Source organism: Candoia aspera, chromosome 7, assembly GCF_035149785.1.
Source record: "Candoia aspera isolate rCanAsp1 chromosome 7, rCanAsp1.hap2, whole genome shotgun sequence".
Taxonomy (NCBI): Eukaryota; Metazoa; Chordata; class Lepidosauria; order Squamata; family Boidae; genus Candoia; species Candoia aspera.
The window spans coordinates 32,141,989-32,155,308 of NC_086159.1; the positions used below are offsets into that span (position 1 = coordinate 32,141,989).

The following is a 13,320-nucleotide window of genomic DNA, read 5'->3' on the forward strand; positions in this document are numbered from 1 at the left end:
CTGTTGCCCATTGACGAAAATTATTTAAAATGTATCCCCCCCCCACTTTTCTACTTATTGTAGCAGCGTACAACCTTGAGCACCTTGTTGCCAGCCTACTATCCTTTTACTATCACAGCTAAAATGCAGAGGAATGGTGGCAGGGCAGCTTGGCAGCTTCTGCTTAAGAATAAGTATCCAGAGCTCTGTTTTTGCAAATGACCAGACAAATAGATACTTAAATTTGGGGGCAATAACAGTTCTTAAATTTCTTTCTTGCATGAAGTGGGAGGGATGTGGGAATTTTGGTTGCTCCAGGACTGGTAGTATCATGAGACAGACCACTAACTGAACATCATTTTTGCATTCAGCTGCTGGAACAGTACTAATTGGCTGGTGGTGGTCCCTGCCTGCTTACTTTTTGCAACTCAAGCTTGGCCAAAGTTAAGAATTACAGGCCAGGTTAAAATGCTTACTGAGAAATTAGGGAATGGAAATTCACTAGAGTGGAAGTACCATTAGACCATTGCTATCTAATTGCTTATAATATTCCAATAGGTTGGGGTAGCTTTATATGTATTTTGGATCTTTGGATGTTTGTTTTACACAACTGATCTGAGGAATTCCATCATCACAAATGCAAATAATCAGGTACAACACTTATTTCTATGCTAACAGCAAGAAAGATTAAGTGGTGTGTGTGTGTGTATGTGTGTGTATTTATAATCTAGAATTTGAGTACAATAACACAATCATATTCAGGCTTCCCTTGCTTTATGCTAGGCTTATGTTCCTCAAAAACCTTGCACAAAGTAAATTTTCATAAAGCAAGATAATGAACCAGTGGGAAGAAAGCGGGTTGTGGAGTATGGTGTCAGATTTTGTAACCCTAATGCACTGACAATGTACTTACAAATTTTTAGAGCCACCCTTGTTCTTAAGCACTACATGTCATGTACTGCCTACCGCAGAGTAAAACACAGACGCTGATTCAAAGGAGAGCAGGTTCCGATTTATTTCGTACGTAGTGTCAGTTGCGAAAAAAGCTGAGAGTGAGGGGAGCGCACCGGTGCGGGGTTTAAATACCCCGCGCCGGTCAGCGCCCCCTTACCCTGGGTTACGTCATCCCCCCTTTGTCCTGCATGCTGTCGTGCCAGTAGGTGAAGGGTTGCGAGGCCCCAGCTGGTGCCTCGGGATCGCCCATCATCGGTTTCCTCTTTCAGCCGGTGATTGCTGTCAGCTGGGCGATCTCCGTTGCGCTTTTGCTAACAGCTTGGGTGTGCCTCGCGATCCGCCTAGTCTTTGTCTTTTCTTCTTTCTCTTTTGTGTTCTGATGGCTGCATCCTCCGGCCAGGGTCTGTGTCTGTTGTTGTGCGTGCTATGCTTATCTTGAGTCCTTTCCTCTGCTTCCTTGTTATTGTCATGTGTGCCGTTGTGCTGATGTCTTCAGCTCAACGGCACTCATGACATACTGCCCCCTGTCCGAATAGTGCCCCCCCCCATGCCAGGTCCTGTGCCATCGTCACCTTGTCGGGGTTTGCTAGGAGCCAAGGGTCGGTTTTGAGGGCGGTGGTGAGGTCTGCGCGTATCCCCCCTGGCAGTTGCGGTTGGCGCCGTCTGGTCACTGGTTGCCCCACCGTCGGTTGCGCCGTGGGGCTGGGCTGCCTCCGAGCGCCGCTCCGGGTGGTCACCGCCATCCCCAGCTGGGAAGCGGATAGGACCGTCCCGATCGTGTCTGGGGCAGGCTCCTCGTCTTGGGGCAGTCGGGAGAGGGCGTCAGCCAGGAAATTCTTTTTGCCCGGCATGAACTTCAGCTGAAAGTTGAAGCGGCTGAAGAATTGGGCCCATCTGATCTGTTTTGGGCTGAGGCGTCTGGGCGTTCGGAGGGCCTCGAGGTTCCGGTGGTCTGTCCAGACCTCGAATGGTTGGGTGGCTCCTTCCAGTAGGTGCCTCCATGTTTCCAACGCCGATTTCACCGCGAAGGCTTCCTTCTCCCAGACGTGCCAGCGCCTTTCTGTCTCAGAGAATTTCCTCGACAGGTAGGCGCATGGTTTCAGGACTCCTGTGGGGTCCTTTTGGAGTAGGATGGCCCCCAGGGAGAAGTCTGAGGCGTCGGCTTGGACCACGAACGGCCGTTCTGGGTCCGGGTGCGCGAGGATTGGCTCCGTGGTGAACAGCGCTTTCAGCCTGTTGAATGCGGTTTGGCACGCGGGAGTCCAATTTAGTACTGTGCCCGGGTTCTTGGCGCGTCGTGTGTCCCCCACCCCTTTAGTCTTGAGGTCTGTTAGGGGGAGGGCTATCTCCGCGAACCCCCGTGCAAATGACCTGTAAAAATTCGCGAAGCCGAGGAAGCTCTGGAGTTGGTGCCTGTTACGGGGGCGTTCCCAGTTCACCACCGCCTCGACTTTTGCGGGGTCCATCTCTATGCCTTCTCCGGAGATTCGGTACCCCAGGTAGTCTAGGCGTGCTTTATGGAATTCGCACTTTGAGGGTTTGGCATAGAGTTTCGCCCTTTTTAGCTGTCGAGGACTTGTCTGACTAGGGTCACGTGTTCCTCGTGCGTTTTGGAGTAGATAAGGACGTCGTCTATGTAGACCAGGACCCCTTTGAACAGGTGCTCATGCAGAACCTCATTGATGAGCTGCATGAACACCCCCGGGGCCCCTGCTAGTCCGAATGGCAGCACTTTGTACTGAAAGGCGCCTAGGGGGCAGTTGAACGCAGTTTTCCATTCGTCCCCCTCCCTGATTCGGATTCGGTAGTACGCCTCGCGAAGGTCCAGCTTGGAGAAGACTCTGCCCGTGGACAGGTGGGCGAGCATGTCTTTCACGAGGGGTAAGGGGTATTTATTGGATAGGGAAGCTGCATTGAGGCCCCGGTAGTCGGTGCAGAGCCGTAGGGTGCCGTCTTTTTTCTCACGGAATAAGACGGGCGCTCCGACCGGTGAGCATGCCGGCTCTATGAATCCCCTCTCTAGGTTTTTGTCGATGAACTCCCGGAGGGTTGCCATCTCCTTCGGGGTCATCGAGTAAATCTTCGGCCTAGGTAAGGGGACATCGGGCAGCAGGTCAATCCTGCAGTCCGTCTTGCGGTGGGGGGGTAGTTGATCAGCTTCCGCCTCTCCGAAGACCTCTGAGAAGTCAGCGTATTGCTCCGGTAGGTCTTCTGGGGTAGCTGTGTTGTCCTGGGTTGCCGCCTCTGCTCGTCCCACCGTGGGGTTGGTCCTGCCCTCCGGAACTGGCGCCCGGTACTCGCCGTCGTTGAATCGGAAGGTGCGGGTCTCCCAGTCGATGCGCGGGTTGTTTGTTGTGAGCCATGGTATTCCCAAGACTACGATGGGCCGTCCTATGTGGGTTACCACGAACGATGTTCGTTCGGTGTGGGTACCCATTTGTAGGGTAACCGGCTCGGTCTGCATCGTGGCTGGTGTCCCTCCCACTGTTGAGCCGTCCAGCTGGTGAAATGCCAGCGGCGTGGGGAGGGGGAGGCAGCGTAGGGCGAGTTTGGCGACTATGTCGGGGTGGATCAGGTTTTTCGAGCACCCCGAGTCCACTAGTGCCACGGCCGTGGTGGCTCCGTTGCCCACAGAGAGCTTGATTGCCGCCATTATTACGGAGCTTTCGCCGCTCTGTCGAAGTGATCCGCGCCTCTGTCCCACCACCTGCCTCGCGGCACGTTTTAAGGCAGGTGGGGAGCATTTCCCGCCGGCTGGTCTGGGTCTACGGCGTCCTCTCCCCCCCAGTAAGCGTCCCAGCCTTCGTCCGGTGTCGCTGTGGCTCCGGTCATTCGGCGGTGGGGGGGTGGCGGCGGGTTAGTTGGTTTGAGGTTAGGTTTCAGTGCGGGTTTAGGAGCGCTCGCTGGGGTTCGGTTGGAGAAGCAATCTGCCGTTTTGTGCCCCATTTTTCCACACCTCCCGCAGGGCCCGCGAGTGAATTTCTTCCTTGGATATGTGGGACCGGCCGTCCCCACGTGTGGCGCGGGTACCTTTGGGTAGGTGTTGGTTTTGTCTTCCGTCGTTACCATTAGGAAGGTGCGGTGCGCGTGTTCTGCTCTCCCCGTGAGGTGGATCCAGCCGTGCAGAGTCTCCGGATCGTCCCGGTAGAGAGCCCATTGAAGTACTTCGCGGTTGAGCCCCCTTTTGAACATTTCTAGCAGGGTGGTCTCAGACCAGTCGTTGATCTTCCCTGCTAGGGCTTTAAATTCGAGGGCGTAGTCCGGGACAGTGCGTGCGCCCTGTTTGAGGCTTTGGAGTGCGCTTTTAGCCCTCTCTTTGGCTAGTGGGTCCTCAAAGTAGCGCTTCATCTCGGTGATGAAAGCATGGAAGTCAGAGAGGGCGGGGGAGTTGGACTCATACATTTGGACGTACCAGTCCGCTGCCCGGTCTTGTAGTTTGATCGCTACGGCTGCGATCTTGTCCGCTTCGGAGTTAAAGGAGTGTCCGTGCTGCCCCATGAACTCCCTGGCGTTCGTAATGAAGAATGACAGTTTCGCGGGGTTCCTGTCGAAGACAATGGGGAAGTCCTTTGGGGCCCGGGCGTTCTGTGAGTCCCCTCCTCTCGCTTCCCGACTCATGGCTTCGTCTGCTTGGGCCGCTTGTTGATTTGCAGTTGGTCCATGGGGGTGTGACGACCCGCTCGGGGTGTGGACCTGCACGGGAACGTCGTTGGGCGGTGCAGGGGACATCAGCGATTGTAGCATGGTCCTGAGGTCCTTTAGCTGGGCCTCCATGGCCGCGAGTCTGGTTTGAGTTTCCCCGTCCGGGATCCGCGCCGCAGCTGGGGTCGGGTCTATCGGTGTGTCCGCAGGGTTGACCCGCTGGTGGGGTTCAGGCATTCCCGTCCGCTGGTCAGCTTCCTCCGTTTGGGAGTGCGTCGGCTGGGTTGCCTCTCTGTCCTCCTCCGTGCTTGCCGCAGTTGGGCTGACGCTCCACGCCCGTGGCTGGGGTGCGATGTGGGGCGGGGGGGTCTCCGCTGGTCTCGGGAGGTATGTTGCTCCCTCCCGTGGCTGGGTCGCCTCCGCCTCCGTCTCCCTCTGGGGTTGGAGCTGAGGCTCGGGGTGGGCCGGGCGGGTGTCCGTGGCTCCTGGGGTCCGCGGTGACTCTGGCCTCGATCGGTCCTCCTCCGCTTCTTGCCGTGCGGTTCGCCCGCCTTGGCCGCGACGCGTCGGCCTCATCGCTCGTGGTCTTCTCGCCGTCTATTCCTCCCACGGCTCGTTGTCCGGTGGGGCTCGGCGAGGCTGAGTTTGTGACTCTCAGCTTTATGTCATGCACTGCCTACCGCAGAGTAAAACACAGACGCTGATTCAAAGGAGAGCAGGTTCCGGTTTATTTCGTACGTAGTGTCAGTTGTGAAAAAAGCTGAGAGTGAGGGGAGTGCGCCGGTGCGAGGTTTAAATACCCCGCGCCGGTCAGCGCCCCCTTACCCTGGGTTACATCATCCCCCCTTTGTCCTGCATGCTGTCGTGCCGGTAGGTGAAGGGTTGCGAGGCCCCAGCTGGTGCCTCGGGATCGCCCATCATCGGTTTCCTCTTTCAGCCGGTGATTGCTGTCAGCTGGGCGATCTCCGTTGCGCTTTTGCTAACAGCTTGGGTGTGCCTCGCGATCCGCCTAGTCTTTGTCTTTTCTTCTTTCTCTTTTGTGTTCTGATGGCTGCATCCTCCGGCCAGGGTCTGTGTCTGTTGTTGTGCGTGCTATGCTTATCTTGAGTCCTTTCCTCTGCTTCCTTGTTATTGTCATGTGTGCCGTTGTGCTGATGTCTTCAGCTCAACGGCACTCATGACACTACATTACTTAAACATGTTTTCTTCCTTGTCTCATGTTCTATATATAGTGAAAACATTTTCTCCATGTTTTCTACAGCTGGATTTCAAACGCGCATAGTTATTATAGCAAACTAAGAGGCATTATGGTACTAAGGATTTTATTAGCATTCTTCATGGGGTTGTACATGTAGGTTGGCCCAAGTTAAAAGCTTTTCCTAGGGCTGTGGATCATTCAGCTTTGGCACAACGCAGGATGTCAAACTTGTTTCTAACACTTTTCATTTAAGGTAAGGGGCTTGGACAAGAGGTTGCTGGCCACTGTGACCCCATAGCAACAGTAGTAGCTATCGCAGGCATGGAAGTACAGTTAGTGGGAGATAGGATATACAACTAGAGCAACTTCATAACACAATGGTAACTGCATGAATAAGAACAGAAAGGGGTTTGGTGGGGAAAAAGTCTTGGCATGTTTCCAGTCCTTTCAAGCAAATTGACTATGTTGGAACAAATCACGTATTTACCTTTTTTTTTTCTTTTGCAAAAAGCGAATTAGCATATAGCAAGGGAAAACTATATGTATTTTTGGTTCTTTGAAGATGCCACTGGATTAAATAGGAAAAGGGTGGATAAATATAATAAGCAAGAATCATTTGATAGAGCAGACAGTAAATATGAAAAAATTAAAACAAAACCTCAAAGCAAACCACATATTTAGTACCCTTGGGGCTTCTTTCTTACCCTTCATTTTAAAGCCATTAGGACTTAGAATGGCAAGACCAGTAGCCATTGTGTTCTGTATTAATGAGCTTTTAAACGTTATTTCATGTTTTTTAAAAATGTTATTGGCACCTCCTGTTTTCTTTTTCCTATGAATCATGTTGAATGCTTATCTAGTGAGGTGTGGCTTATGCCTCAGTTTTATAGCCTACATGTTCTCTACAGCAAACATGAAAAACAACCTTTGGTCCCTTCCCATCTTCATGAGTTCTACTCCTGTTAATTGTTTACAAGCAGAAGTAACAGGTAAGGCAGATGGGTGTGGGGTGAAAAAGAAGCACAGAAAAGAGAAGGACCCATTTAAAGGAAGGGAAGTTGAACAAAGTGCCAGACATATGACAGATACTCCTGATTTGGTTTAAAACACGCCACATGCCACGTAGCATGTGAAAGAAGCCACCCTAGCCTGTTCTACGAAGTATAAGGCAACAATGATGCATCAGTTTTGGGGAGCATCATTTCTCTTGAGTCAGCTGCTGTGGCACACTAGTGAAACCACATGTGGGAAGGATGAATATGTGATTAATGTAATGTTGCTAAATGACTCTGACTATCCAGTTATTTCAGAGAACTTAAAACCAACTGTAGAACTGGGCCTCCATCTGGTGCGTGACATTCTGAGAGGTAAGGATGCTAACTGCATTGTTCTATGGTTTTCAGTACTTAGGAAACCTTTAGCTATCAATTATCTATAATTGATCAGTACAGTTTAAACCAATGCTATCCTAACAGCATTTAGGTGGTTTCAGTGTTGGTTTTTAATGAATCATAATTTTTTTTCTGAAGCCATGAGTCATCTTTAGTTAAAAAAAATAAACATTTTGAAGCATAACATCAAAATACAATTTATATAATCTAATAGTCTCTTAGCAATGTGAAATATTTAATACATTAAAATGTTAATATTTAGTAATGATTCTAGGACAGCTTCCAGATTACAGCACAGCATGACAAATATACAGGCATACCTGCTAATTTTCTCAGATTTATCTTACTGAGAATGCAGTTTGTGCCATTCTTTCATGGAGGATGAAACCATTTTTCCCCCATGGGATATCAGTTGTAATTGATCTTACAACTGCTGAATAGAAATGGAATATGATGTTGTCAATATCAAGACTGCTTGTTGCATAGTGCTTATGATAGCAATAGTATGGAAGAACAGACCATTTATGATGGGAATTATAGTTCCAAACATCTGGAGGATAGCAGCTTTGGGAAATTTGGTTTAAATTTTTTCAAGTAAATTCTTTAGAGATTAAGCATTTGCCTTAAATACTACTCATCTATTGCTGAAAAATATGACTAACATCGTCCAGGCTTTAAATTGTATTCATTTGTTTGGAAGACACTTCTCTACCTGCAACCAGAGCAAATCTTGCTTCTTACCAAAAGAAAGAAAGAAAAGTATAATAATCAACTTCCATAGGATACTAGTACAGTTAAAATTCCCATATTCTATTACCATTTATTTTAAATATAGAAGATCTACAATGTATGTATATATAGAGAGAAGGTACACAATACAATAAATGTAACTATAAAACCTCACTAAAATTATTGTAGTACATACTATTTTAAATTATTTTACAATTCAATCACTTTTTATCATTCAAAATTTATCTTACAATTCAGTATATATTATATTCGCATTTTTGTTATAGATAACAAGATTAGCGTCAATGTCAATGCTACATATGATGTGTTCAACACATCTGTCTATTCCTCACAAGGGTGCCGCACTAGCACTTGTGAAGGTGTGGCATTTGTTAAACAACTTAATGTGAGTATGATGAACTTTTATAGCAACATTTTTAGTTTTGACATGGTTTATAGTGACTATTATGCCTCCTTCTCATATTATGTTTGACTAGCTTTAATTTCAATGACATTTTTCCCCATCTTTGCTTTAATGCTGCTAGTTTGTAAAGTTATTTCTCAAAAGTCCATGCTGTTATTATTACATCATTGAAACAGCAGCAACCTTTTAAAGCTGATGAAACAAAATGCATGACTCTGAAAATTGCTAGGGGGATTGTACATATTAATTGAAAAAATACTAAATTCAAGCAGTTCTTTTCTCCCAATAACAATTGCCAAATAGGGAGACAAGGATCTCTTCATTTTCAATAATTGTCAACAACCTAATGCAAAGAGCAACCAGTGTGGACTATACAACCATTAAGTCACTGGTAGTTAACATTCTGCCTCCTTTTTGGAGGAAGATCAGAACTACAGGAGCTACTCATGGACTGCTCCTCTTCTGCAATCTTCCCTCAAATCATTTCTGGAAATTAATAAAGAGTCTTTAAAGTTCTTCTTGATAGTCTTGATATATCTACTTTTGCAAAGTTCAAATCATTTCTCCCAAATCATTTTGAAAACATGGACAGCCCTAATATCTAGTATGGATTTTGAGTTTAATCAATTTCTAAATATATAAGATTATTGCCATAGGATATGATGTTCAGCTCTGACATAGGAGAAGGGAGTGAAGGTTGACAAGCCCTCTGGAGACATCCTGAAAAAGAACCTCTTCTTCCACCTCAGCAGAGTCAGAACCAGAATTAGAAGCCTTAAATCCAGGAGAGCAATGGCAGCATTGTGTGAAAGCCCAGTAGGCTGAAAAACATAAAAGAATGAACAGGGAAAACAATCCAGCCTCATCCTTTATACTAAGTTCATTCAAGAAAGATCATTTATAATTCTGCTGACCCACTGTAACTTCTCCTACCTTTTCCCTATTCTCATCTAAATAATTAGTTTATGTCATGTCTTTTATTTTTTGTCTATATCTCTGTCTACAGACTCCTCCCTCCTCCACACACCATCTTCTTGTTCATTTGCTTAGTATTACAAACCCAGAAAAGGAATTTTAACCTACAGATTGAGCATTTCTTCCAAGGGTTCTTCAATATATAAATATAAATAAAATAAACAAACAGTCTAGCAGAATTTCCTAACTAGCTGAGAGTTTTTAACCTTTCTGGCCAGGACCTCTTTACTTCTATCTGACTCTAGGAAAAATAGAAAAGAAAGAAGCCCTGCATTTTCTTGTTCAAAGCTCAGAAATGCAGCAATTAAGAAAACAGTATGAACAACCTGAAATATAAGGAATAGCCCTGCAACCATTCAGTCTTATCTTTAAATAAATACAAATTTTATTAGATAAAAGGGAAAATGGACACACTTAGGAATGGCAAGCACTTAGAAAGCAAGAAGCTGTTTACCTGAAGCTGGCATGGGTTTGTTAAAAATAAGTCATACCAGACAAATCTTACTACTTTTTTTTGAAAGTGAGTAGATTAATAGACCAAGCATACCTAGTAAGACATTTGATAAAGTCGAATAGCCATCTTGATAAAATGGAACAATGTGGGAGGGGTGCTCCCACTATCAGTTGGATTTGCATTACCACTATACCCAACATGTGGTCCTTAGTAAATCTCTCTGTATATGGAGGGAGGTATACAGTGGGATAGTTCAGGGTTCTGCCCTGGGCTCACTACTCTTCAACATTTTTATAACATGACTTAGACGAGGGGATAGAAGGGATAGTCATCAAAACTGCAGATAACACAAAGCTAGAAGAATTGCTAAAACTTCCAGAGACAGGCTCAAGGTTCAAAAGGGTCTTAATAGGCTTGAATATTGGATGTTATCCAATAAAATGATGTTCAATGGTGAGAAATGTAAGGTTCTTAGGGAGGAAAAACCAGATGCACAGGTACAAGATAGGTTAGGGTTACCTGGCTTGGCAATAGTACTTGTGAGAAGAATGTGAATGCCCTAATATTTAATTAATTAATTTTTGCCCCAGCTTTATCTTTGGTCAACTCAAGGTGATGTACATACCTAATACTCACACCTTCTGATTTTCCCACAAGAGTAACCCGGTGGGGTGGGCTGAGGGATAAGAAAGGAACTGGAAAGAATTTTGAGAAAGCAACAAGATGGTGAAAGGCTTGGAGGCTAAATCTAAGAAATGGTTAAAAGAACTGAGTATGTTTAGCTTTAAAAAGAGAAGGCATTGGGGAGACATGATAGCAGTCTTCCAATACTTGAAGGGCTGTCAAAGGGAAGAGGATATTGATTTTTTTCTCCATAGTGCCCAAGCGTAGAACAAGAACCAGTTGGTGGAAGCTTTACAGAGAAAGATCCAAACTTGAAATAAGGAGGAATTTTCTGATCATGAATGCTATTAAGAAGTGGAAGTCTGTGTCCGTTTTTTAATCATAATTTTTATTAAAGTTTACAGATAGAAAGATAAAAAACTAATACAAACTAAGGAAAATATAAAAGTAAAAAATTTAAAAAGTGCAGAGAAAAATTTTTTAAAAGGAAAAATAAATAGTAAATTGTCAAAAAAAAAATTCAGAATTTCAGAACTTATCACTTTCTCTAATATTATAACAAGAGTTATCTTCTTCCCATATCTCATCTCTTACCTATAAACAAATTTTAAAGCCCTGTCATTCAGTCCTAATCAGCAAACATCCATTAAGAGCTACCAGCAATAACAACATCTATGTGATGGTGAAAGCCTCCCCCCACATCACATAGATGTTGTTATGACTGGTAGCTCTTAATGGATGTTTGCTACCAGCCATAAGAACATCTATATTTTTACCTTAATCAAATAAGCTAACTTTGTATTCCTTTCCTTTCCTTTTAACACCATAGCTTAAGACTTTCTCTGAAAATACAACAAAAATATCTTCTTCCCATATCTTATCTCTTATCTATAAACAAATCTTCAGTCCTGGTCAAGAAAAACTTGAGAGCTACTTGAAAGTAAGAGCTACTAGCTTGAAATTAAGAGCTACTAGCAAGAACATCATATATTGAAAGTAAGAGCTACTAGCTTGAAATTAAGAGCTACTAGCAAGAACATCATATATATTTTAACCTTGATCAAATGTCAACTTTATATTCCTTCCTTTTGCTTTTAAAAATCTTGATGTTTATTCCCTTTAAATAGTGTCCCAGAAGCTGATTTCTTTTCATTTTCTCTTTGCCTTTTCTCAGGAATTCCTTCATAAGTTTAACATATCTCTTTTGTAAGTCCAAGATAAGAAAGTTTTCTAAGTGTGATGGAATGTGAGGGTGATGTTAGAGAACAGAGGGAAGAGATGCTGCCTAGGCAGTGATCAGGAAAGGGAGTCTGAGAGAGAGGGTGATGGTCTAAAGAAGAAACTTATGAGAGACCTGCCCTGATCACTCCAGTGATAAATAGGGAGGGTGGAAGATTTGTACTTTCCAACTTGCAAGATTCTGTTAATATAGCCTTACAATAAGGTAGAATTTGTTCATTTAGTCGTGTTTCCTGTCTGGTTTACGTGGAAGGGCTGATACCAAGTCACTCTTCTGATTTATTGTTTGTGTGTCCCTTTTAGTTATTAAGACATCAGCCAGTTTAATTTGTAAATCCAGTGTAACATCTTTTTCCATATCATCCTTGTAACTTGTCATTTTTAAATCATCCCAAACTGCCTGATTCTCAGTCATATCCCCTTCTCTCTCCTCTTTTAAGCCCTCTTTTAGCAGATGATCTTAAAAGATTTCTGACTGCATTGTTTCCAAATATCCTTGAATTCTTCCAAAGTTAAAATATTTTTCTCCATTTTGCATTAATTCTCCTTTAATTATAATCTTTAGTTCTTTCTGGTTGCCTCTAGTGTCCAGCCTTCAAAGTCTCCTTTTATCATGTTTTTCTCTAATCCACATTTTCTCACGGGAAGATTTCTTACACTTAGACTGAAAATCTTCATATATTTTAAATAGGATTTTAAACAACCCACAGGAAGGATTCTTATAATTAATTTCAAAATCTTATTTCCAGTCCATCTGGCCCCTTCATCCAATTATGACTTTCCAAAATCAATGTTCTAATCACCTCTTTGCTGTTTATTTCAAAATATATATATTTAAAGCCCTTAAACTTACATGAAACTTCTTTTGCTGAGGACTGAAGGAGAATCACCGGTGTGATGAAAGTTGTCATTCTGAAAGTTCTTAATATCCAAAAAGCAGTTAACAAGCCATTTCCAGAAATGATTAAGAAAGGAAGTAGGCTATTTTTGGTAATGTTTAATTGTTTTTGTTTTTTTTACTGGGATTGAACTTTGACTGTTTGAACTGAGGAAATAGGGGAGATTTCTTTAAATAGAAATGGAGATATAAATATAAAAGGAAGGATTCAAACTTGGTGTAATTGATATAGTTTTTAATACTTCTGTTGTTATTTCTGATAATCCTTACTGGACTTTTGCTGATTAATATGGAGAGACAAGGATTTAGGCATATAGAGAATGGGGTGAGGTATGGAATGAAGAAGTGTTCCGTTGTATTTTAAGAGATAGTGATAAGTTGCTAATGTTGATTATACTTGCTGGGGATGAAGGGGGAAGGTTCTTTTTCTATCTTTTTCTTTCCTTTTTTTCCTGCACTTTTAAAAAATTTAAAACTTTTAAAAATTTTCTTAGGTTTTTAAAAATGTATTTCTGTATTATGTAGTTGTATTAGTTGTATTAGTTTTATTGTATAATATAATCTTCAATAGAAGTATTGGGGGGGGGAATGAAAGGAAGTGGGCAGACCAGTGTCCGTTTGAAGGCTCCGAACCGTGGCTTGGGCAAAGCTGACTTTCCCTTGGGTCCCAGAGCTCTGAAACTGCTGGAGACTACTGTTTCACAGTGTCCTCTTGGGGACCCTCTGTATGGAGCACTTGTGGGCAATCCCAGGTCCTCCCCTTTATCTGGAGAGGAATTTTGAGGTGCCAATCCATTTGCTGGCTACTCATTC

General features: G+C 44.1%; 1 protein-coding gene across 1 annotated transcript in view; it reads left to right on the forward strand.

The window, feature by feature from the left end:
- The first annotated feature begins 6,752 nt into the window (after positions 1–6,752).
- Positions 6,753–13,320, forward strand: part of GUCY2C (guanylate cyclase 2C) — a 95,225-nt gene continuing 88,657 nt past the window's right edge. The window contains exons 1-2 of the mRNA XM_063308528.1: positions 6,753–7,140; positions 8,181–8,299. Of these exons, the coding sequence (XP_063164598.1) occupies positions 6,948–7,140; positions 8,181–8,299 (312 nt within the window). The 5' untranslated portion in view covers positions 6,753–6,947. The remainder of the gene's footprint in view (positions 7,141–8,180; positions 8,300–13,320) is intronic.